This window comes from Mauremys reevesii, linkage group 1 (assembly GCF_016161935.1).
Source record: "Mauremys reevesii isolate NIE-2019 linkage group 1, ASM1616193v1, whole genome shotgun sequence".
Lineage (NCBI taxonomy): Eukaryota > Metazoa > Chordata > Testudines > Geoemydidae > Mauremys > Mauremys reevesii.
The window spans coordinates 321,881,850-321,908,348 of record NC_052623.1 but is presented as its reverse complement, the minus strand read 5'-3'; the positions used below and the strand labels follow the sequence as shown (position 1 = coordinate 321,908,348).

Genomic DNA, 26,499 nt, shown 5'->3' with positions numbered 1-26,499 from the left:
TATCCACCCTCCCACCCCGAACTCCCCTGCCCTCTCTCCAACACCCCCTCCCTGCCCCGTTACTGCGCTGCCTGGATGTGGCTGGCGGCACTACAGTCCGGCCGCGGCTGGAGCCAGGAGCCCCGGGATGCTGGGCCGGAGCAGGAGTCACGCGGCCGGAGCCCAGAGCTGGAGGATGTGGCGGGAGCCAGACAGCCAGAGCCAAGTAGCTGGCCGGCCAGAGTAGGGCGGCCGGGCCGGGAGGCGGGGCCGGAGCCGGGCGGCGGGGGAGGCGGGGAGGGGGACGGGCGAGGCGGCGCCGGGCGGGGGGGACGCGCGGCCGGGGCCGGCGCCGGGCAGCGCGAGGCCAGGCAGGGCCGCCCAGAGAATTCCGGGGGCCCGGGGTCTTCGGCAGGGGGGGCCCCTTCCATTCCGGGACCTGCCGCCGAAGTGTCCCGAAGACCCGCCGCGGGGCGCCCCCGCCGCTGAATTACCGCCAAAGCGGGACCCGCGCTGAAGTGCAGCCCGGTCTTGGCGGTAATTCGGTGGCGGGAGGCCCCGCCACGGGTCTTCGGGCACTTCGGGCGCGGTCCTGAACGGAAGGGCCCCGCCGCCGAACTACTGCCGAAGACCGGCTGCACTTCGCAGCGGGTCCTGCTTGGGAGGTAACTCGCCAGTGGGGGTCCTTCCACCCCGAGCGAAGGACCCCACCCCTCGCAGGCGAAGACCAGGAGCAGAAGAAGCTCCTGCGCCCGCCCCGCAAGAGTTTTCCGCCCCCAGAGCGAGTGAAGGACACCGCCCGGAGGCCCCGAAATCTCGTGGGGCCGGGGCAATTGCCCCTTTGCCTCTCTGGGCGGCCCTGAGGCCGGGCCGGCGGAGGCAGGTACACGGGCTGGAGCCGGGCGGCGGGGAGGCGGGACGCGGACGGGTGGAGCCGGGCGGCAGGGGAGGCGGGACGGGCCGGCGGAGGCAGGTACGCGAGCATGGGGCCGGGGGGCAGGGACGCCGCTGGCCGGGCCGAGCCAGGCGGCGGGACGTGGCCGGGCTGGAGCCGGGCGGCGCGAGGCCAGGGCCGGCGGAGGCGGGTACGCGGGGCCGGGGCTGGGCGGCGGGGGAGCGGCCGGGGTCGGAGCCGGGCGGCGGGGGAGGCAGGGACACGGCTGGGGCAGCCCAGAGCCCTCTGAGTCCCAGCCGCAGCTGGGATTGAAAGCGCTCTGGGCTCCCCGCCGGGCGGGCAGACCAGAGCCTCTGATTCCCGCCGGCTGGGATTGAAAGGGCTCTGGGCTCCCCGCCGGGCGGGCAGACCAGAGCCCTCTGATTCCCGCGCGGCTGGGATTGAAAGCGCTCTGGGCTCCCCGCCGGGCGGGCAGACCAGAGCCCTCTGATTCCCCGCCGCGGCTGGGATTTAAAGGGCTCTGGGCTCCCCGCCGGGCGGGCAGACCAGAGCCCTCTGATTCCCCGCCGCGGCTGGGATTGAAAGCGCTCTGGGCTCCCCGCCGGGCGGGCAGACCAGAGCCCTCTGATTCCCCGCCGCGGCTGGGATTTAAAGGGCTCTGGGCTCCCCGCCGGGCGGGCAGACCAGAGCCCTCTGATTCCCCGCCGCGGCTGGGATTTAAAGGGCTCTGGGCTCCCCGCCGGGCGGGCAGACCAGAGCCCTCTGATTCCCCGCCGCGGCTGGGATTGAAAGCGCTCTGGGCTCCCCGCCGGGCGGGCAGCCCAGAGCGCTCTGATTCCCAGCCGCGGCTGGGATTTAAAGGGCTCTGGGCTCCCCGCCGGGCAGGCAGACCAGAGCCCTCTGATTCCCCGCCGCGGCTGGGATTTAAAGGGCTCTGGGCTCCCCGCCGGGCGGGCAGACCAGAGCCCTCTGATTCCCCGCCGCGGCTGGGATTGAAAGCGCTCTGGGCTCCCGCCGGGCGGGCAGCCCAGAGCGCTCTGATTCCCAGCCGCGCTGGGATTTAAAGGGCTCTGGGCTCCCGCCGGGCAGGCAGACCAGAGCCCTCTGATTCCCGCCGCGGCTGGGATTTAAAGGGCTCTGGGCTCGCCGGGCGGGCAGACCAGAGCCCTCTGATTCCCCGCCGCGGCTGGGATTAAAAGCGCTCTGGGCTCCCCGCCGGGCGGGCAGCCCAGAGCGCTCTGATTCCCAGCCGCGGCTGGGATTTAAAGCGCTCTGGGCTCGCCGCTGTGGCGGGCAGCCCAGAGCGCTCTGATTTCCAGCCGCGGCTGGGATTTGAAGTATTTTTTATTTATTTTTTTCAAGATCCCGATTATAGGCCGCACCCCTAATTTAAAGACTTAAATTAGGGGAAAAAAGTGCGGCCTATACTCGGGACAATACGGTATTTATTGAGAACCAAGAAGCTCTATTTACTTATTTACTTTCTGCCAATTTAGCACAATAAAAGCTTCCATACACAAGCTTTTAACAACCTACCAATTATTTAAAATTAGAAATCCAAATACAGCTCAATCTGTTCACTCATTTTACCAGGGAGTAGCTCTTCAAATACTACAGCCCCTGTACATCAGCCATTAAAAATCCAGGCTATTTTAGACAGGAGAAGAGAGGAGGGTACTCCAGAGTCCAAAGTCCCAAGAAGGCCCCCTCTAGTGTATTGAGAGTGATCCAGTATCAGCACCTCTGCTGATCACAGAGGCATCAGTGTATCACAGGGAGAGAGTCTCTCTCAAGTAAGGTGCTCCCAGGTCATTTAGGACTTTCTAGGCCAAAATCAATACTTTAAAAATCTCCCTGGAAGCATTCAGGAAATCTAGTGGTTTCTGTAGACCCAGGCAGTACTCAATTTATTCCTGGTCTTTTATTATTCCCTTTCAGTAAATGAACTGTCTCATGGTTTTCAATTCATTTCCTCCTGAGTTGACACCCCCTATGCACTGTCCCTTCTGCAAAACATGCAGTTAAATCACAGTGGGTAACCTAGCAACTAACAGAGCGAATCATCCCATAGAGACTGTAGCACAACTATCATGCTGGCTAGCTACTGAACAGGGCTCCTTTTATCCAGCCATGCACCAACATTCCCAGAGAACCACAGCTTACCTTGGACCTTAGGGTTGTCTATGTGGTACAGCAAAACACATTAGAGGGGTGTGATCTGTAAACTGCTCTAACTGCTCTGTATAGACCCTGCTGGCATGAACTAAAATGTACCTAGTTTATGTTAAAGTGCACAGTGTGCTCAACAAATCATACCCCTTCAATTTGCTTTGCCAAGACCATGGAGCTAGGCTGTGATACATGATCACCACGCAAAATCAGCCTTAGTAGGTAAAACTCAAGCCTAGCTATGCAGCCAAGCATTACAGCACCATGAGAAAAGCCCAGGTTTGGAAGAGAACTTTTGGACATGCACTTGACAGCTACTATAGTGGAAACTGTATCAATTGAAGAGGTGCCACACCATCTCAGGACAGAAGGGGTAGATAAGTAGTGCAAGCAGCCCTGTAGCTGTCTTTCTTCTTGCTAGTCAGTTTACCAAGTGATATTAATGAAAGCACTGGAGGAAGGTTCTTCCTTAGAGTGAAGTGCAGCAAGTAAACATTGCTGACTGGAGGCTGAGGAAGGGGGTTTAGGAAGGAGAGGAAAACGGCTGCTTTTGGAATGCGTAGGTTAAGTCCATCCTCAAAACGTCTGACTGAAACGGGCATGCACCGGCCCTTCTTTAGCCAGAGGATTAGAATGCTGGGTAGAGCACCAGCTAAATCACTCTCCAACTTCTATCAGTTCAGTGCACTTTTATATACTGGAGAATAATAGAAGATACTTAATTTAGTAATAAGCAATTAGGCATTGAAGTAACAGCAATAGATTTTTAATGCTAATTTCAAGAGGCGACCATGTCAGATTACTTTTCTAACTGACTAGTAATATAAAAACACATTTTCTCCATCTCTGTCCTCAGCAGTTTTGTGCTTTCTTTGTTAGGCATGCACAATATAGTGGTGCCCAGTAGAGCCAGTCTTTCTGCAACACACATTATTGAATGACTTCAGTCTGGTTCTTCCTTGGAGAGCGCGTTTTTAAAAACAGAACCTACTAAACAGCAGATGTGCTTGCTGGGTGTATTCAGAGCCTCAACTGGTGACTTCAGTGACAGTTTTTATTTTCATTACTGTGCAGTGTTAATACAGTTGAGAGTGAAAGACCTGGATTTTACTCCTTCGTGTGCACTATCAATGATGGTTTCTAAAATTCAACCAGTTTTACCAGTGTGAACCCATTCAAGGTAATGGAGTTGCACTGGCGGTCACAGGGTGCCTATGGTGGGCTGTAGGACCCTTGTTACTATTAATGATGAAACAGTAGAAAAAGACCTAACTTGACTGAGATTCCAAGTTGAGTTTGCAGTATTAAGAGTTATGGGAGGGGTGAGGAGAGTCTCTTTTTACTTGTACACTAAGCTAATTTGATTTGGAAACCACTTGGACATGGAGCTTTTCAGTCATCGAGTCATTTTAAACAGAGTATTTATTTACTCATTCATTCTGCAATTAAAAAACAAACAAACAAGCAAATTTAGTGCTGGGTAAAAGGTGCCAGACTGACAACTCCACTTTATCAAGAGAGTTAACACTTCCCTTTATCCTTGGAATGGACAGCACAGGCTGCAGCTGGGAAAGCTTTTCCCACATCTACAAACATGAACATAATTTGAAAGATGTAACAGATTGCCTTCCTAATCTAGCACTCAAACTGGTAATAGACTGTTCTTGCACAGGAACTTTAACAAGCGGGGTTGTTAAATCCTCCCTTTGCCTTCACACACCCTACAATCTCCACCCACATCACCACATGACAACCTGACAAAGCAAAGGAATATATTTACTGAATTGCTAGAACGGGAGTCTCACTCCCTTTCTCTTCAAACAAAGTCAGCACAGCAACATCTTGAAGTCTCTCACACCCAGAGGCATGAAAGGGACAGGGAAAGATAGAGTCTTAAAGTGTTAAATAATCCTTCACTCCCTGACCAACTCATTAAAGATAAAAAACAACAACTAGGAGTCCTTGTGGCACCTTAGAGACTAACAAATTTATTTGGGCATAAGCTTTCATGGGTTATAACCCAATTCATCAGATGCATGGAGTGGAAAATACAGTAAGCAGGTATAAATATACAACACATGAAAAAATGGATACATTTATACCTGCTTACTGTATTTTCCACTCCATGCATCTGATGAAGTGGGTTATATCCTATGAAAACTTATGCCCAAATAAATTTGTTAGTCTCTAAGGTGCCACAAGGACTCCTCGTCATTTTTACTGATACAGACTAACACGGCTACCCCTCTGAAACCTGTCATTAAATACAGGAGCAGAAAGCCACTCATTAGATTCAGACTTATCCATCACCTTTAGATTCAAGCTGTGAAGTAATTGATAACAAGGACAAAAGATAAAAGGAATAGCTATATTGGATTTCATACTGTTCAAAAACCCCCAGTGGTCTGAGATTTAAAATGCTATCATAACTTAGTATTCACTTGTGTTGTACAAAGTAGAGGGTTTTTTTTTTTTACTGGAGAGTTCAAAAGCGTTGGAATTGAAATAATTGAGTACCTTCTGAGCAAAGTCCATTCCTCCAAAGTCAGTACCTTTCAAGATGCAGTGTGATTGTTTAAAGGCCATTATGCTATAGACTTCACATGGTAAGGAAATTTTAAAGTAAGGGAGAATTTGGATAAAAAAAAACATTCATACAAAAGAGGAAAAAAGGCATTTTGCTAGTATTTTCCAGTCTTTCCTTTGTGATCATTGTAGGTTTGTATTTGAATAAGAGCTTTCCTTTAATAACAACACTGCTTCCTTTTTTCCTTCTTTCTTTCTTTCTTTACTTCCCCCCCCCCCCCCCTCCTTTGCAGATCCTGTAAGATTCTGGATTTATAACATCACAATTCTTTGGCATGGAAATGTTGATGCTGCACTGTTACAATGTGATTTCCCCATAACAGGAAAAGAAATGGCTTGAGTTAACAAGTGCTCCCAGCTATGCAGAAGCAACATAGGGAAATCCCTCAAACTCCACTGCTTCTGTGCTGCCTCTACGAAATTAAACGGTTTAAATATTATTATATACCAGGAATAATGTATAAAGATTTTTATCTGCATGGGTACATTACTTATGAGTGACATTAGTCTCATTCATATGGACTTATAGTAACAAGCACTATATCTGGTAAAAAGTGTTTGCAGGATCTTAATCCTAAGAACTGTTACATGGGGGGCAGGTTATTATGGCTCCCACATGGAGCCCATTGTTTTCAATGGGGCTCTGCCAGCACATAGTAGCTTACAAGACCAGGACCATAGATTTAATTGTCATTTTTTGTGCCATTATAAATGGTAATAAATAAATAAAACTAAATGAAAAAGCAATTCATGGCAGGGATCATGACTGCATACTTTTTGTTGCCACAGCATATTTCTCTGGCTTTTCATTATCAACCAGACTAAAGACTGCAGAATCTATCATTGATGACGATGCATGAGCCAGAACACAGTTTTAGACTTCAGATCCCTGGTGAGGTTTGTAGAGATGACAGTAAGAAAAGCCACCTTTTTACCCATGAAGGGAGTAAGTTTGCTATCATGTTACCGAGATATAACAAGGGAACCTCATAATACCATTTTAAAGATAGTTGCTTTTCAGAGCAGAATCAGATTTAAAGGTATTTTCTATATAAAACTTTGTATATTTAAAGTTTTAAAGATGTTATCAACAGTGACATTTAATTCATGCAGTTGTATTAACACTTTTGCCCTGCCAGATTTAATTACATGCTTTACCAAAACCAGTAAAATTTGAGAAGGTAACATTCTTGGAGTCATGAAGATAAAATTTATTATGGGAATAAATCTCAATTTACTGTAATTTCACTCCCTCTGAGTCCCATAATTCATACTTACCCATGAGTTTACTGTCAATCTTGACCTTATCTGTTTTAATGAACAGATTAAGTGGTAGAGTTTCATTTGCGCCATAGGAAAACTGGAAAAGATGAAACAGGAAGATATTTGCATCTGCTTATTTTAATTTTGGAAGGTTAATTTTTGTGTCCCATAATTCTTAACATGATTTATGAAGATTCAGAAAGCATATAAAACATTTCAAATCTATGCTCTGTTTCTGTTTTTCGCCAAATGTAGCCAGGGAAACTTTTGGTAATTAATTTAATCTATAGCAATCAGAAACTAGAAGGGTCAATGGAGAGCAGTACTGAATTGACATTGGATCATCAATTTTCATGATCTGATTTATATTTAGTGGTAAGTATCCAAGTAGCTAGCATATTGTATTTAGAGAGTTTCAGTAACTGTTTGAAATTGCCAGCTCTAGACTTGCTAAAAACTCTTCCTTCCCAAACCAGCAGGATGTATTATTACTGACAATATAGCATAATCGCTCAATGTGCTAAGGAAAGGTCTGATGTTTCTTCAACAATGTAGTGCCCTCCCTTGCCCTAACTACACACACTCTGGCTACACAAGGATTAGCATTCAGAGGCTCTGAAACACATCATAGTTCTTGTAGTTAAAAGAAGATGGCCATAATACGATGCCTCAAAAAGTAGGGGAGACAAAGAAGAAAACACTTATCATATAAATCAATGCAACAGCTGCAGAGACATTAATCAATCCTCAAAAAAAAAAAAAAAAATCTTGTGATGTGAGCTAGTAGACCTTCAGCTTATTTACTCAGGCTTTATCCTGAGCAGGATAAAATCTATAAACCTAATTTATAACTTGGTAAACAGAATAATAGAACTTTGTATACATTTTCTCTTTTCTGAAAAGGCACCCAGAGACCGAGTGCACTTAATTCCAGTGAACGGTGAAATTTTTACAGACTGAGAAACGAAATCACAGGACAGTCAATGAGTCAGTGACAGGGAAGAACTCAGGAGTCCTGTCTCTTAGTCCAATATTCGATCAGTCTGACCAGGCTGAATCAAAAACATATGGCCCAGACTTTCCATAGGCACAGTATAATGAATGCATGAGCAGCATACATGCTGAAATCAAGGCTATCAGGAAGAAAAAAAAAGACTAGAGAATTAGGGAACTACGATTCCAAAAGCTGTAGGCTTTTGCCTTTGGGCAAAGGAGAAGAATCTTCATTACAGGTGCATAACTAGGGTGTATCTCCTTTGAGGGCCAGCCATGCGCACGCATGCACATACTCTGTATTACAACAGGACACAAAATGTTGTATATTTTTTAAACAAACATTTTTTTAACATTTACCTCTTTACTTTGGAATGAGAAACTTCCATCATCTGATTTGTCAACAGGCGCCTCAAATTCAAACTGGTCATTTCCAATCTTAAAAGAGCTATCCTATATAAGAGAAATGTTCAGCTTAGAATTTTTATAGTACCACTGAGCTTAATAAAAAGTAAATAAGCAATATACTGCTCCGGGCTGATAGGGATAAGATCAGATGTAGAAAGCTAACCAATTAAATCATCACCTGAAAACAAAAGCTAAAGATAGTGTTAACATCATCTGTTACTTGCTCCAACATTGCCTCTTCAACATCCATTTAAAGGCCAAGCTTCAGAGCAGCACAAATAAAGTAGGAGAATGTCTAGCACTCATTTTCAGCAGTTAAGAACAAAATTCAAAGTTATCTAGAGTATGCCTTCCCACATCAGCTGCGTTGTGAACAGAGCTGTGTGAATCCCATTCTCTAGGCTCACGGGAGGTTTATGAACTAAAGCAGGCAGGTTCCGTCGGCACGGTGATCATGGGACTACATGAACCTCACCTGAGAATTCAAGTGAAGCTGGAGCCAACCTTTGCTAGCTTTGTGTGAAACCAGAAAGTTTCACTACTCCCTTTGCTTCAGCAGGGAGCAGCCCTCCCTCACTTTTGATGCCTTTGGAGGATTTTGAGACCTTATTCAATGGCCTACTCCTCCTTTAAATCAGGATCTTCACGGTGCACTGGGAGGAGGTTCTGCTCCCAGAGGTACATGGCAAGATGGATGCTTCCCAATATTTTGTATAAGATTTTTTGGTTACTCAACTCTCCAGTCCTGTTGCAAGGGTAGGTAAACCACCTTCTCTGGCTGCGGACATCTAAATAATTTGAGGCCTGAGAGATGCCCAAATTTGTTTTACATGTAGCTGCGGCTCAAAAGCAGGAGGGATAGCTCTCCCTGGGGGCCACAAGGCTTATGTAACTAATAGCTGTAGCAAGAGGCACCAATAGTTTTCTCTTCCTGTTGTCCTTTATCAATGACAAAAATGGGGAGAGGATAGTCTTTCATCCACCAAAAGATTCATGCAAGGGTTGGGCGTGAGGACAGACAAAGGAGGCAATGCTCTCTACTGCAAATCCCAAGAGCATTATAATATTATTAAGGGAGAAGGACCTTTTCCTCCACATAACAAGATCTTATGGGATACCAAGGGAGGAAAATGGGCTACCAAGCTCCAAAAAGGCTTTCCTGAAGCTTTAATTAAATAAATAAATAACTAAATAAAGGCAGTGGGCAGGATAATGTCCCAGGACTTCACTGCTGAATAGGTCAAAATGTCTTCACTATAGCTAACAAGATGTATTTACAGAAACTAAAAACAAGGCATCCTGACCAATGCATTTAAACATCAAAGCCATGAAGACAAGGCCTCTAGGATGGTCTAAATTTTTCTGTTAAAACTGAGGTTTTTTTAATGCAAAATTGGATTTTTGACAAATTAAGTTTTCATTAAACGTGTCTGCTTTCCACTGACAGTATTTTTTAATAAAAAACAAAAACAAACCCCACCAGAATCTTCTGAAAAATATTCCAACTCAAAAATATTTCCTCAAATATTTCACTACAGGAAATTTTGAGGAAAACAAAAATAATTTCCTGACTAGTTCTAAAAACCACCCTTTCACCTCAGACACCATTCACCACTCCCCCAGCCCCAACACACACAAAGGACTGCCTCATTCGAAGTTGTACGAGGTTTTTATAATCATCCAATTTCTAAATTTTGTCAGAGGTCCTCTTCCTGAAGAAATATTGCTGACTTTTTCCTTACTCATCTCCACTTTACACTTTTTTTTCCCAATAACCTTCAAATAATGTTGCTGAAGCTGTATTTCAGCCTCTCACATTCCTGATAGAACTAAAATGCATCTCTACAATTTGATGTAAACAACCAAGCTGCCTGAAGGCCATCAGAGACTTGAATCCTCTGTGAATTGGGTACATAGGACAACACACACTGACCAGTGCTTTACATATGCATGTTTATAGCAGAGGATGGCACATCCAGACAGGAGAACCTTGTATCCAAGATTCTGATGTGGAAAAACAGCCCTCACATACAGTTCAATTTATCTAGCACACCTTCAAGGCTGGGACTTCAGTTCTTCACACTGTGAAAACCTGCCTGGCTTTTGAGGACTCACATTAAATTTTCTCTTAAAATTTAAAAATAGAACAGCTGACCAGCATTCAACTCCCAATTCAGTGCCTCTCTGAGCTACTTGTTCTGGTAGCAGTTTTCCCCTTAGATACTGTAATTGCTTGGATTTACTTTAATACCCTACTGAATTTTTTCAAAGGGAGAGACAGAAAAACAACAGTTTCCCCTATTTAAAGCAACCTACAGATCCACTGTTTGCTCTTGAACAAAGGCCTCCACCAGGAGCTCTATTTAGTGAGGCGCATTTGTACCCAGGTCAAGAACTTGTTTGGTACAGATAAGAATCCAAAATAGAAATCTTATGGGGTGTGATTCATCCATCTCCAGCCTATTACAATAATCATGAACAGCATTTTCAAAACTATCCTCTCTCCTCACTCACTGGGAGATAAACAGGCATCAGCCATAAGAACTAGAGATCCCAAATCTTCTGAATGCACCTCTCTTCTAGTCTTGTTTTTGATGAAGATATTAAAACTCACTATGATGGCTGGCACCTCAAAATACCACAAAAAGGGAAAACTTCCTTCACCCTTGAGGGGCCTGTCATTTGTCACTGCAGAAAGACCTCAAATAGGCAAGCCAGGAGAAACATAATGGATATACATTGTGGTACTAACCAACAAGAGAAAGGTTTTAAAAGATCTGGTAGCTGCTAGGTCCCCCGCACTGAAATGTTCATCATTCCAGGCCCCCCCATGGCAGGGGTATCAAACTCATTTTGCACAAGTGGCCAAATCATGATCTGTGGGCCACGTCTACAAATCCAGGACCACACACTACCCTTGATTCATCCTGACATGAACGGAAGGTTTACGCCAAGATCACCTACAGGTACCAGAATCACCAGCTCTTCCCCCAGGCATTGCACATAAATCTGTCTAGCTATTTCATGAGATCTGCAACCTTAGCACTCACCAGGCAATTTACCATGCGGTTCTACTGCTCATCATAAATCCAACTATCTATATTATTAATACTCAAATCCCCCATTACTATAATCTGGCTTTTCCTAGTAACTGGGGTTCCCTCCCCAAGATGGGTATCCTGAGTGAAAGAGTCATGGTCTCCTCTTGCACAACAATTGAGGCAAAATAAATTTGTTAGTTTTTTCTTCTTATTAATAGGGCTGTCAAACAATTTAAAAAAATCAAGATTTATCATGAGATTAAAAAATAGACAATTATCTGCAATTTTAATCACACGGAATTAATAACAGAATACAATTTATTTAAATATTTGTGGTGTTGGGAGACGTGTGTGTGGGGAGGGAGGTGAGAGGCACATTGGGGGCACACTGACTCTTTAAGTAGAGCACTTGGGAGCCTGAATGCTTTTTCAGTGAGCAGCAGCAGCAGCTGTCAGCAGCACTCATGCCTGGGCCAGCAGCAGATAGGCTCCCCCTGTTCCCTGACCCCATCTCAGCGGTGACCTGTTACATGGGGAGGAGGACACCCCGATATCAGCCCTCCCGTCCACATTCTGTGCAGCAGACAGGAGGCAGGCTCCCAGTCTGGAGCAGCTTGGCTAGGAGTGGATCCATTTGGGGATGAGGGGTAGGGTGAAGAGGCTGGAGCTGCAGTGGCGCATGGCAGCGGGAGGAGAGGAACACCTTCTCCGGAGGCACACTATGTAGCCTCCCTGAGCATGGCGCCCTGGTGCATGATTAACGCTCATTAAAAATGTATGGTAATTTGGTTTGAGCTAATCGTATGCATTCATTGCAATTGACAGACCTAATTATTATTTTTGATTACAAATATCTGAACTGTAAAAAAGATTAAGAAAGAGCATAAAGGGGCGTACAAAAGTTTAGCATATCTGGCACATACCTGGCGTTACAAGATATTTACAACAGTGCCATGCAAACGCCTGTTTTCACTTTCAGGTGATATTGTAAATAAGAAGCCGTCAGCATTCTCTCCCGTAAATGTAAACAAACTTTTTCTCTTAGTGATTGGCTGAACAAGAAGTAGGACTTTGTGGACTTATAGGCTCTAAAGTTTTACACTGTTTTGTTTTATGAGTGCAGTTATGTAAAAAAAGTGCTACATTTGTCAACTGCACTTTCACAATAAAGAGGTTGCACTACAGTACTTATCTGAGGGGAATTAAAAATACTATTTTTTCTGACCTTTTTACACTGTACACATTGTATTCTGTGTTGTAACTGATATACATATACTTGAAAATATAGAAAAACATCCAAAAATATTTATAATAAATTTAAATTATTATTCTATTAGTATTTAACAGTGCGATTAAAACTGATTAATCGTGTCTAATTTTTGTAATCTGGTTAATTTGTTTTGCATTAATTGCTTGAGTTAAGCGCAAATAGCTGACAGCCTTACTTATTAATGCAATTTAAATGCTCAAGATCAAATTTTAACTTCACCGAAGACAACATGAGCTTTGCTATTAACTTCAGTGAAGTCAGGAGTTCACCCTTGATTTCTGAAAGCAAACACAGAGAAAAAAAAATTATCCTGGCAGTGCAAGGGTTACTCATTTATGGGCAGCCTACAATAATTAATAGTTACATGCACATTTTAAATGGGAGGGGTTTGAAAGCAGTAACATTACTCAGAGGAAACCCAGACTAATGTCTTAGGAATTTAGGATGAACTCTGAAATTAAACTGTAAGTCAAATGACTACTTGGAATTAATTCACTTACCTGATAATTCTCTAGATTCTTTCCTTCAAAATGAACTATTGTTGGGAACTCCATTGGTATTATTAGAGGGTTGGGATTTAGAAACTGTGGGCAATCTTCCTCCTAGGGCGATAAACATTTAAAATAAAAATCTTCCATCACAACATATCTCAACAGTCTTTGGACAATGGCATTCTTGTTCTGAAGAACTCCATGCTTAAAATAAAATGACAGATTTGATTACACCCTTTCAAATTAGACACACTAAAAATAACTACAGCATATGCCAAAGCTGTAGACGATTATCTTTCCCAGCCCTGAAATCTTATTCCTCCCATTAAAACAAGCCAGTAAAATGAACAAAAATATCCCCCAAGACATTATTCTATCTTGCTTCCCCTCCCTAATCACACCTCTACATTCCCACCCTCACTTAAAGTCAAAAAACATTGTATTTCTGAAGTTAAGTTTTAAATAAAAATCAGGATTCTAAAGTTGAGTCCAACCAACTGATCTAGTTGCAATGCTAAAGAAAATATGCAAGTGTTCAAATAAAACCTGTTTATTCTAATTTTAAATTTTTACCTTATTTTGTTTAATCACATGCTCTCCCAAAGATGAGTCTTCACAGAAATGTTCCTTCCAGTTCCACTGGCAATTCCATCTACTGCTTGCACAGGAGTAGCATCTACAAATATAATGTGATGGGTCATGACAAGATTTCTTGGTGGTGGTTTTTTTTTTTTTTTTTTTGGGTCCTAAACATTCAAATTTCATTGTCAAAAACAAAACAAAAAAACCCCAAACTCCATTTTTAGTCATACAAAGTAGAACAATTTGCTACAAAATCCTTACTATGCCGAGTTCACAATTTCATAGTGAGAATAATTAAAGAACCTAGTCTGGTCACTTGCTTCGCCTGAACAGCGGCATGCATGAAAAAGCCACAATATGGATCATAGGAACTTTGGGCCTGAATCTGTGAGGTCTGAAAGCCCTAGATTCCCAGATAGGTCAAGTTTGTGCTTGCAAATCAGATAATTTAGACGTCTGAGTCTATAGTTTGAGAGTTCGATCTGCAAGTTGGATGCCAACAGGACTTAGCAGGGAATGCTGACTGTGCCAGATGGTTTACTATAGAAGGAGTCAGCTGCCTTAACTAAACAGTTCAGTTACCTGAACACACACAGCATGATGAAACAACAAGTTAAGAAGATAAAATACTCACGGCAGATTTTCAGAAAGATTCATTGCTTCTTCACAGTCATAGAAAGGATATGTAGCCGAGGCAAAAAACATCTTTTCCTCTCCAAAGGTTAATATTAATGAAACTGAAACATGATCTACCAAAAAAAGGAAAATAAGTTATTGAATACTTTAGCTCTTGTGTAGAATGGTGCAATGATGTTTTTATTATTTGTTCAGGATGTAAAACAAACACCTAACTGGAATCACAAGGTTAAAACTATCACACTCATGATATAACTAATTTTATTTGTTCTTAACGTTTACTAAATTTTCAGGAACTGATGGTGCAAAGACATAGGATGGAATACATAACGAGAAACGGTAAGTAAGCAACATTACAGAATAGTATTATAGTATGGAAATGCCTTAAGAAGGTACTAGAATGATGAAAACTGAGGTAATAAGGAAAATGAGAATTGAATACAGAAGAAAAAATTGAGAGAGTTATTTTTAAGAAAATATTTTCATAAAGTATGGATATTTCTTCCTGTAAAATTGCTTGTACTATTTGTGCATCAAACTCTATAAACTCATATGAATTAGAACAAGTCAACCTTGTACAAGTTATTCAGTAAACACAGTAATGCCTGAAATATTAAACTACGACTTTGGACCTTTGGCTTGTTGTAAATAACTTCCCCTGAATGTATTTCTAATCCAGATCATTACTTAACTAAGAATGGAAAACCTTTCTCCAATGAGGATATTTACAATTCCTCTTGCAGAAACCATTAAACTCCTGTGACAAGCTATTTCACAAGCTATTGAGCAACTGCAAACTGTGCTTTCCTCAAATAATTTCTTGAAAGGGTGATGGCAGCTTGACTGTAAGATCACTTTGCCTACCACTGGTTTGGTGGAAAATTTCAGTTAGGTTTGTATCCAACTCGTACTGCAGGGACAACTTAAAATGAGATCTGCAAATAGGTGTCCTTCAATTTGGAATGTATCCTAGTCGCTTTGGAATTTTTCACAACTAAAGCAGTGTGGATGATTTCAACTTGGTGGAGCTTCTCAAGACTAAATGGTTGTGTCTGGATTTTTGTCACGTTTTACCAGCAATCGTTCTGTTGCCATTGGTGGTTACAGTTTGCCTTCTGCTGTGGTGCCCGTGAGGGTTTTGAACATCTTCATAGTGGTTTCTGAAGGCTCTCTCAGATGGATTTGTTTGTGAGAAATTCAGAGGCCTCTATTATTTCTAGATGCTTTGATTATTCTGATGCTTCTCCTGATAGGCTTCCCATATCACTTTATGTGCTGAATGGAGTCAAACTACATCAACTTTATCAACATGGACAAGGACTTAAGTCTCTTCACATATTCTGCATTACAGAAGATATAGAAAAAGTGGACTGGCTACTAAATAATGAAGTATTATGTTATTCTTTGTAGTTAGTATAATCTAAGTACCTGAACATGTCTGTCAGCAACTTGATACTTCTGTTCAAAGAGGGTAATTAATTTACATTGCTCTTCTCTCTGTAACGAAACCTAATTGTCATCAGCTGAGCACTAAGACTTCTAGTGTGCTTGCACACTGAAATTTTGTTGTGCCAGATATCAAGAAAGCCACATTCATGGGTATCAGCATCTGAATACTTTAAATACTATTATGTAATAATTAATGCAACATTATGCATGTAGAATAGAAATCATACATAGAAAAATATAAGATGGTTACTTACTTTTCATAACTTGTTCTTCGAGATGCGTTGCTCATCTTCTTTCCATTCTAGGTTAGTGTGAGCCCACGTGAGCAGCCGTTGGGAGATTTTTGCCTTAGCGGTACCCATAGGGCTGGTTGTGGCACCCTTTGGAGTGCTGCACTTATGTCGCAGTATATCAGATGCTGCTGGCCCTACGCCCTCTCAATTCTTTCTTGCCGACAACTCCGACAGAGGGGCAGGAGGGTGGGTAATGGAATGAACATGAGCAACATCTCAAAGAACAACAGTTACAAAAGGTAGGTAACTGTTTTTCCTTTTTCGAGTGCTTGCTCATGTCGATTCCATTCTAGGTGACTCACAACGGAGGTGGTCTCGGAGTTCACAGTCTTGCAGCACAGCTCTGCCAAAACAAGCAATGTCTTGAGCCTGCTGGGTTAGCGCATAGTGTGATGCAAACGTGTGGATGGACAACCAAGTGGTGGCCCAAAAGATGTCTTGGACCAGCACCTGCACCAGGAAGTCTGCTGTCGCCTGTGCCGTAGTTGAATAAGCCATCATGATTGCCAGCAGGGGCACCTTTGCCATCTGATAGCAGTAGTGGATGCAGGCCGTGATCCAAGAGGAGATTCTTTGGGCTGACACTGGGCAACCTTTCATCCTGTCAGCGACAGCAAGGAAAAACTGCATTGAGTTATAGAATGGCTTCGTTCTATCAATGTAGAAGGCCAGCGCCTGTCTGATGTCTAGGGTATGCAGTCTGCACTCCTCATCCGTCGCAGGAGCTTTGGACAAAGGACTGGTAAGCAAATGTCTTGACCAGTGTGGAACTGGGAGATGACCTTGGGCAGAAAAGCCAGGTGCGGCTGCAGCTGGACCTTGTCCTTATAGAAGACTGTATAGGGGAGCTCCTACAGGCCGAAGTTACAGAGACCAAGAAGGAGACCCTCCACGAGAGAAGCAGGAGGGAGCAGGAAGCCAAGGGTTCGAAGGGGGGCCCCCCCATGAGCCTCGACTGCACAAGATTCAGGTCCCAAGGGGGGACTGGGTCCCAGACCTGCGGGTAAAGGTGCTCCAGACCTTTCAGAAACCGCGCCATCATGGGATACACAAAGATTGACCGGCCTTGAAATGGAGGGTGGAATGCCAAAACGGCTGCCAAGTGTAGCTTGATCAAAGATAGTGACAGGCCCTGGAACTTAAGGTGCAGTAAACAGTCCAGGACGTCCTGCAGCGGGGCCTTTTCTGCACGAATGTGTCAGTCCAAGGCCCAACACGTGAACCACTTCCACTTTGCCACATAGATAGCCCTTGTGGGAGGTTTCCTGCTGCCCAGCAGGACTCATTGTATACCAGAGGAGAACTCCAGTTTGTCCATACTCAGCCACGCAACAGCCAGGACATCAAGTGCAGCGACGCCAGGTTCAGGTGCAGCAGGTTGCTGTGGCTGTGGGACAGCAGATCCGGCAGAAAAGGTAGCTGCAACAGGGTGGCTGCATGCAGCATGCCGAACCAATGTTGACAAGGCCACACTGGAGCTATGAGGAGGGGCAGGACGGTGGGTAATGGCCACCACATTGGCCACTGGCCGTGCTGCCACTGCAGTGCCACAGACAAGGGAGCGAGGACTGGTGCCCAATCATGCTGATGGGACCTGGACGATGGGCTGAACTGTGCCCTCCGTACTGGAGGAACCACCTTCCGGCAACCAGGGAGGAGCCGTCGATGCCTGTGTTTGCTTACTGGTCGTGGCTACTGGTGACCATTGTCCAGGCATAATTGACTGGTGACTGTAGCAGGAAGAGTGGTGCTGGGGAGACCAGTGCCAAGACGGGGAACGTTCCCACTGTGCCGGTGATTGGGACCAACTGGATGACTAGTGAGAGAGTGAGTGGTGCCGTGAATAGTAGGGGGAGCGTCGACCCCAGGCTGGTGAGTAGCGCTGAGGGTATCTGGATGTCAGCCTGGGCATCTGACGATGCGACTGGGACATGCCCCGGATTCTCGACACACCAGAGAAGATTGACATCTTCTGTCCATTGACGGGCAGTGTTCCCCTGTCCCCTAAGGGGTCTTAACGGCCGGCTTGCCCTCCTGGGAAGCCTTAGTCGGGTCCTGCGGCACTGAGGTCGTCACTGGAGCAGGTGGAGACCTGTGTGCTCTCTGCACCTGGGAACCCTGTAATGATGACGGTGCAGGCAGGGGAGTGGGTCCCATTCCGGGAGTCGGTGGTGGACCTTTAAAGGGGCTGGGAGCCCCAACCGGGGAGGCACAATCACATGGTTCCGCAGGTCCCTTGGTAGGTGACCCCTGAGCCTTCAGGCTCGGTGCTGGGAAGCACTTCTTGGCCTTCTTCTTCGGCACCGGTGAAGGTGAACAGTGACAAGAGGAGGTGGGTGCCAGCAGTGCGCTGCGCACGGAGGCCGAGGGGCTTTGTGTGACCTGCATGGATGGCTCGGAGTCCACCCTCCACCTGGCTTACATGAGGAGAGCCCTGAAGTGGATATCCTGCTCTTTTTGGATGCGGGGCCAAACATTTTTGCAGATCCGGCCCTGCTCCCTAACCCATGACTCCCCCAAGCACTTAAGGCAGCTGCTATGGGGGTCACTCACAGGCATAGACCTGTTGCAGTCCGACCAGGACTTAAACCCAGGAGACCGGGGCATGCCCCGCTTGGGGCGAAGTCCCCACTGGGACCCTAACTACTAACAAGCACACACTTTTAACTACTGAACACTACTGTATGCAAATTATATACAAAGGCTCTAAGGCACAAAGTTCAAAAGGAGAAACCGCTAGCTCTTGCTAAGCAAGAACGAAACTCTGACCACCACGGGAGGTAAGAAGGAACTGAGAGGGCGTAAGGACGGCGGTGCCTGATATACCGCGGCATGAGTGCGGCACTCCAGAGGGTGCCACAGCCAGCCCTACAGGTACTGCTACGGCAAAAACATGCAACAGCCACACACGTGGTCACGTGAACACCCAGAATGGAATCGACATGAGCAAGCACTCAATGAAGAATAGATGTTAGAGGAACATTGCTGTGAAGTCAAGCACTCAATAACTAGGAAACATTAGAAGAACTATGATTGCTCATGGAAACTGAATGCATACAAACAAGGATGCAGAATTATGACAGCGTCTTTAATTACATCACATACTATTTTTCCCTGCAGGACCTCTATCTAGTTTGTTACAGAATTTGAAAGGTGTGTAGTGAATAAGGCAGGGAGCTGCCAGATGAGAAAGGATGGTCTGTGGTGCAGGGAAACAGATGGCACACTTTGGAAATTCATACAATTTAGAAGCAAGCGCTGAACAAGCTCTACTGCACAACTGCAAATGTCAGTTGGGGGTAGGGGGGGAAGACTGATAAGTCAGTCAACTCTAGACAGATTTTCGTGAGTACAGGAAAAGGCACATCTCTGATCCTGTCTGCCTCATTTCAAGTTCCTGCTGCAAACATTGGAAGTGCTAGAGCTGTTCAAAAACTAGTTGGTAAAAAATTAACTTTGACTGAACTATTTTTCCACTAACCTCATGCATGGAAATGACTGCACTGTTTTTTGCTGAAACTAGGAAGAGATCAAGAAAAGAAAAAAATTCAGCCCAGTGGGTTGAACTGGGGAAAAAAAAGAAAAAAACTTATAAGCAAATGACAGATAATGGAGGATTACAATGGTAGTGATCATCCCACATAAAATAAATGGGAGGCAGCACAGTGTCCTTACCTTGACCTTTTGGAGTGTGAGGAATTGTAGTGGGAGGATCACAAATAATAGTCCCATCTCTCAACTCTGCAATATTCGTTGCTTCACCAAACTGACACCAAAGCTTGTCACTTTCAGTCAAGTTTGGCCATGGACTTACAGTCAGTTCTACCTGTAAACACAAAGGCATAATTCTACTTTAGAAAACAAATTTCACAAACAAAAATGAGCAAAGTGAGAGACAGATTAAGATGGGGACTGATTAAGATGGTGCTTTTATGGATTTTGATGCTCCAGGACACTGGTGTGTTAATTACTGGTTCTGTTTTTATAGTTTCTCATTGTCCCCTTTTTCCACAGCTACTGATACTACAGTCAGTAATTAGATAGCCTCTCTTTCCCCTCTGAGACAGCTTACTTTAGGAATTACAGCTTTTCTGTGGTAATAGATGGATGGATAGAAAGCTTGGTTGTAACACAGGAAAGAGTAAATTAAATGGAGGATAGTGATTTCCATGCTCTTTTCACAGTTTTGATTGTGACTTTTTTCCAGACAGATAATTTTCTTTTAGATTATTCTCCAGCAATGGACTTATTAAAATGGTCAGTTCCCTATGGACACTCACACCTTGCTTACCTCTTGATTGGGTTATCACAAGGCATTTTAGAATAGAGCTAGAGTTAAAGACCACTTGGGAAGTCTCAGCTAGAGCGGAATGTATCTGCCTGCTTGCTTGAGTGCATTACCCATAGAGAATACACAAAACCTGTTGTCCAGAGGCTCTCTGTTCACCTTCAGGTACAATTCACATCATAGATTTTTATCTACTAGAGCTCAGTATGGCTTGAGTGTCCTCCCTCGCTCTCACTGTTCTCCACCATATCAGTCCTGATCAAAAGGGACACTTTCACTAATAGTTTTCAGATCTGAACATCTGGGGATATTGACAGGGTATTATCAGCAGTCCCAACTCAGCAGCTTTTTTCCCCTGGTCCATCAGAGCCTGACTTTCAAGACCTCAGCAGGATTCAAAAAGGGATTCGATATTTATGTGAATGATGAGGAATACCCAGAGTTGTAACAATAAATACTAAAACAAAATGCAAGGGTTTTGGAACAGATATGAACTCTCATGCTTCAGGGCTTAAAAGCTAACCTCTAACTAATTGGGATCATACTGATCTAGTGCTCAGCTTTTTGTATCTTCCTCTGAGGCATCTGGTATCTGCCACTCCCAGAGACAGAACACTGAACTAGATGGACCACTAGTCTGACCTAATGTGACAATACCTGTGTTCCTATTACTAGTTGACTTTCAAAGCATGGTCTAAGGCTCAACTGTTGACTCAAATTTCTGCCTAAGTGAGCTGCAAGTGGGTACTGAGAGGGCATGGAACCATTAATGAGTTGTGTATTATTTTAATGTTTCATACATGTGCTTATAGAACATACTGGATACGTGCATTTCATAAACTGAAAAATAAACAAAAGCTACACAAGTGTAATCAATGATCTTCAGCTTAAAAAACCTATTCCCCATAATACAGATAAACATAGCCTACACTCAAACAGAAGCATTTTGACAACCATAACAGCATGTGCCACTTTTGTTTACAGCTAAAGTTAAAAAAAACAACCCCCCCCCACACACACTTCTTTGTAATTGCAGCCTGCAAAAATGGCAACTAAAAGAGTAGATGTAGGCTTCTTTCAATACTATTTCAAATCACCACGGCAAACAAATATATATCGATGAGTATTTTTCTGATACGCCACTTATAGCAACTGTATGTGTACTTTAAGCATACAATAGGCAAAACGTCTATTTTTCATACCTTGCCAGGGGCTTTGCGGCTCATATTTTGAGGATGCGCACTAGTAATAGCCATGCATACACCATCTGGACTCCACAGCCAATGGTTCGGCATATTAGCCCTTTCACAGTCTATCTTCCTTGTGCACCTAATAAAAAGACAACACAATATAAATATCTAATGCAAAGCTGATTAAGATCTGTGTTCCCTGTTTTAAATGACTTCGTAAAAAAAAATTGGGTATTGACAATTTTGCTTTCAGTTAGAAGAGGTTTTTAATTATAACACAATAGCTGCTTTAAGACATCTGGATGATAAAGCAAAACACAAATATTTACTTATAAGCCATTTTACATTCCATAAAAATAGACAATCCAATCCCACAGACAGATATTTAATTAAAAAAATCAGAGAATGAACCAGTTACCTGCAGTTCATCCAAATAAGACCTGGTCCATCTACGCCTTAACATACTTTAAATTCCTTGACCAGTCTTCTGTTTCTACAGCTCAAGTGGAAAATTTAGGTCTTTACTGGTGTAACAGCACCAGAGACACAACTGACCCATAAAACTCAGAGAGCATCAGAGCTGTGGCCGTGGGCTTGTCTGATTCCAGCGTTAGAGGGCTATTAGCTATAACCGTGAATTTATTAGCTATGATTCCTGCTTGAAAGATTCCATTCCAGGCCCATCTTCTGGCTTTCTTAGCTACTACAGGAGGCAGGAGTATTAGGGGTTGTGGAGTCTCACTAACAGGTAAAGGGGATTGTCACAGCCAGAAGACAGGAGGCAGACAGGGAAGGTGTCATTGGTTCTAAGAGGCGACAGACCTCGTTATAGGAGGGAAGTTAGTTGAATAAGCCCCACAAAACTTTGGGTCAGCCTTGTACACCATTTACACCTCTTGTATGGTGCATAGCACAATGGAGTCCAATCCTGATTAATGCCTCTGGACAGTTACTGAAATATTAATATTAAAACAGCATTCAAGTAACAATAAAATCATTGTACTGTTCTAATAGCTACCCTCCCTTCTGAATATTGTAGATATACAAACTGAGTGTGTGTATGTGTACACACATATATACCTATACACAATTGGTGAAGTGCTGTGTCTGCTCATGGGTTATAATTTGGTGTAACGAAGTAAAATGTCAAAAATGAGTTCTAGATTTTCCTTGTAAATTAATAAGATACTAGAAAATGTACAAAAATGCATGTTCGTCCATGTCTCACAGAGACCATTAAGACTTTGCAATATTGAGGTCAGAGGTTATATCAGAAACCTGAAGGGAAATCTAGGGGAAATTGCCATTTGTATGATATATGACACAGCCTTCAGCTGCCAGTAACCTAAGAGGAGTTCAAGTTGAACTAGTGTATTACACAGACCTGCATGGAATGCATAACCTTCGCTGGGTTTCTGCTTCACATCAAGCTTGTAACTTAATGTGATGGTTCAAATTTTTAGACAGGAAGCAAGAGGCCTGAAATTTATCTGCATATCATAATTAAATAACCCCTTTGTGCAGACAGCAAGCACTCATATCATGAAATCCCAATGGCTCATGCCCAGGGGCTAATTATCCTAGCAGTCAGAAGCAGCGCTATGAGGCTGTAGCCCCCTATTCTGACTCCATCAAAGCAGTGTAAAAACAAGAGACATTCCAAGATTGTTCAGCACATTCATAGATAACGAAGTTACTTACCTGTAACTGGAGGTTCTTCGAGATGGGTGGTCCCTATCTGTATTCCATTAAGGGTAGTGCGCATGCATGCACCTTTGCCCAGAGCCAGAGCTTTTGAAAGTAGTGCTGTTCAGTGGTCCGCACATGCGGCCCGCAGCACCCCGTGGTTTCACCTGAGGCAATAAAGGGCACAGCAAGCCACCGGTGTCTCCAATTCCCGCTCTACTGCAGATCTGTTGGAGGATGGATAGGGACCACACATCTCGAAGACCCTCCAGTTATAGGTAAGTCACTTCATTTTCTTTGTTGAGTGATGGTCCCTACTGTATTCCACTGAAGGTGAGTAACAAGCAGTGCTTATGTGGTAGGATGGTGTGAGGAGACTGTGGAACAGAGGACTGCTGCTCGGGGGGGGGGGGGGGGGGGAATTGTCCATACGGAATCATGCACTAGAGCAGGGGTTCTCAACCTTTTTCTCTCTGAGGCCCACCCATCATTCTATAAAAACTCCACAGCCCACCTGTGCCACAAAAACTGTTAAGGGGTAGCAAGCAGGACAGTTGCCTGGGGCACCATGCCACAGGGGGAACTGTGAAATTAAGTTGCTCAGGCTTCAGCTTCAGCCTCAGGTGTTGGGGCTCAGGGCTCTAGCCTGCAGTCCTGTGTAGCGGGGCTTCAGTTTTCTGCCTTAGGCTTTAGTGAGTTTCATGCTGGCCATGCTTAGCGGCCCCCCTGAAACCTGCTTGTGGCCCTCAGGGGGCCCTGGACCCCTGGTTGAGAACCACTGCACTAGAGCATAATGTGTGGAAAAGGTGTGTACAGAACTCCACATGGCCATCTTGCATATGTCTGCAAGGGGCACACTGTGGAGTGTGGCTGTGGTTGATGCTTGCACTCCCATGGAATGGCCTGAATCCCTTCAGGTAGGGATCGTCCTCATAATTGATATTGTGTAATGCACCCTGAGACTCACTTGGAAATTCTCTGGGTGGAAATGGCTTTCCCTTTCATTCTCTCTGCTATGACTACAAAAAGCCTAGGAGATTTCCGAAATGGCTTTATCTGCTCAAGATAAAAAGCCAAGACCTTGTGAACATCATGAGTCAAGTCTCCATTCCTCATTACAGGTGTGAGGGTTGGGGAAGAAGGTAGGAAAGTGTATGGGTTGGCAGAGGTTGAATTGGGAAACCATCTTGGATAGGTACTTGGGGTGAAGGCATAAAGAGACCTTGTCTTTATGGAAAATGGTGAAAGAGGGGTTAGGAAAGTGACTTTCATGGACAGGAGAGACAGCAAGCAGGAGGCCATAGGTTTGAGGGAGTGGTCGTCAATGAGGAGAGGACTAGGTTAATGTCCCATTGGAGGGCAATAGGCTGAGTGGGAGGGTATTTTCACGGAAGGCCCTTCCAGAATCGTACAGTTAACAGGTGGGTAAAAATGGAATGTCCATCCACCGGTGGATGAAAAGCACTGGAACTGAGGGCAAGTCCCAAGTTCTTCAGATAGAGGAAATATTACAAGAGTAGCAGGATGCCCACGTTTCAGGGACAAGGCCCTGTCGTGCAGCCCAGGAAGTAAAACACATCTATTTGGCTTGATACAAGTGTCTTGGGGAGTCTTTCCTGCTCCTTGAAAGGACATCTTGAACTGCCAGAGAGCATTCCTGTGCTAGTGGAGGCGTCCATCCAAAAACCAAGCAGTCAGTGGAAGCGTGTGTGGGTTGGGGTGTTTGAGTCTGCTGTTGTATTGAGTCAGTAGCTTTGTGAACATCCGAAGTGTGACTGGAGGGTGCTTTGACATGCAGAGGAGAAGCGGGAGCCAGAATAGGCAAGACCAGAAGGGGGTGATCAAGATAGTTGTTGTTTTCTCTCGTCTGATCTTGAAGATTACTCATGGTAGGAGAGTAAGCGGGGGAAGGCGTAGTTCATCCGGTCCAACCAATCGATGAATAGGGCATCCCCCTTTGAGTGAGTTCAATTCCTCCCCTTGAACAATATTGGGTGCATTTGGTGTTGTGGGATGCCAAAAGATTCCTCACTAGGGGGTCCCCACCGACCAAAGATGTCAGTGGTTACCAAGTCATGCAATTCCCATTCACGGTCAGTTGCAAAGTTTCTGCTGAGACTATTGGCAATCATGTTCTGGGTGACTGGTCGGTAGGCAACTGTCAAAAGGATATGATGTTGAAACTAACCCCCGGGGAGGAGAGGACTAGAAGCAGCTATGATGTTGATTCCTAGGCCTCTTCCTTGGACTGTGCTGCTATCAGCCAGTCATCTAGATAGGGAAAAACGAAGATACTCAGATGTCTGAGATGAGCTGCCATGACCAAGAAAACTTTTGTGAACACTTGTGGGGCAGTGTTAAGTTTGAATGGGAGAACACTCTATTAAAGATGCCGAGGTCTCACCTTGAACCTCAGGAACCTTCTGTGTGTCAGGTGTATATATCGATATGGAAGTAGGCATCCTGCATATCGAGAGTTGTAAACCACATGCCTTTTTCTGGGGAGGAAATGATTGTAGCAAGCGTGACCAAGTGTAATCTTGGTTTGGAAACTGAATGGTTGAGGTGTCAAGATTAAATATTGGTCTCCATCCTCCATTCTTTTTGGGTACTAAGGCATAGCTCAAGTAGAATCCTGTTCCCTGAAAGGGGTCTGGGATTAGCTCCACAGCTCCCCTCAGTGTTCCGTGTGTGGACTGAGGTGGAGGGTGAGATGGGGGCATCGCTGTAAACTCTACGATACAGCTGCTCTGAATAATATCTAGGACTCACTTGTCCATTGTTATTGTTTTCCATGCTGGTAGAAAGAGTTTGAGGCACCCCCAAAGGAGATAGGCAGGGTGTACAGAGAGTGGTTGACCGCTCTCGAAGAACACTCAGAAATACCGCTTATGCAACGAATGGGTGTGTTGCGTGGATGACTGGGCAGTCGATATAGGCAGACTGGGTCTGTGTACCTTAGGGCATTTTGATTGTGGTTGAGTGGTAGAATTTCCTCTTGGGTGCTGGTGTGTAGCTACCCAAAGCTCTTAAAGTAGCTCTAGAATCCCTTTAGGGAGTGCTGGGTCTCATCTGTCTTCAAATTGAAGAGATGCGATTCGTTGAATGAAAGGTCCTCTACAATGCTCTGCACTTCCCTAGGGAAGCCAGAGGAGTGTAACCAGGATTCCCTCCTCATGAGAATATCCATTGCCCAGACATGGGAAGCCATGTCTGCAGCCTCCCCCCCCACAGAAACAACTCAGCGCATCATCAATCCATTCTCTTAGATCTTGGGAGA

At 44.7% G+C, this 26,499-nt stretch overlaps 1 protein-coding gene and 1 long non-coding RNA gene across 10 annotated transcripts in view; one reads left to right on the top strand and one right to left on the bottom strand.

Annotated features, from left to right (window-relative positions):
* PLXNB2 (plexin B2) overlaps positions 1 to 26,499 on the bottom strand; it is a 334,226-nt gene that overhangs the window by 59,352 nt on the left and 248,375 nt on the right. For all 9 annotated transcript variants that reach the window (XM_039511911.1, XM_039511906.1, XM_039511917.1 and 6 more), the window contains 7 exons: positions 21,546 to 21,672; positions 19,731 to 19,881; positions 14,312 to 14,426; positions 13,669 to 13,771; positions 13,105 to 13,206; positions 8,246 to 8,338; positions 6,908 to 6,989 (listed from right to left, as the gene is read on the bottom strand). In XM_039511911.1, coding sequence (XP_039367845.1) covers positions 6,908 to 6,989; positions 8,246 to 8,338; positions 13,105 to 13,206; positions 13,669 to 13,771; positions 14,312 to 14,426; positions 19,731 to 19,881; positions 21,546 to 21,672 — 773 coding nt within the window. The remainder of the gene's footprint in view (positions 1 to 6,907; positions 6,990 to 8,245; positions 8,339 to 13,104; positions 13,207 to 13,668; positions 13,772 to 14,311; positions 14,427 to 19,730; positions 19,882 to 21,545; positions 21,673 to 26,499) is intronic.
* Positions 2,977 to 6,020, top strand: LOC120389411. Its single transcript, XR_005590905.1, has 3 exons — positions 2,977 to 3,416; positions 4,118 to 4,223; positions 5,863 to 6,020. It is a non-coding gene; the product is annotated as an uncharacterized LOC120389411 (long non-coding RNA).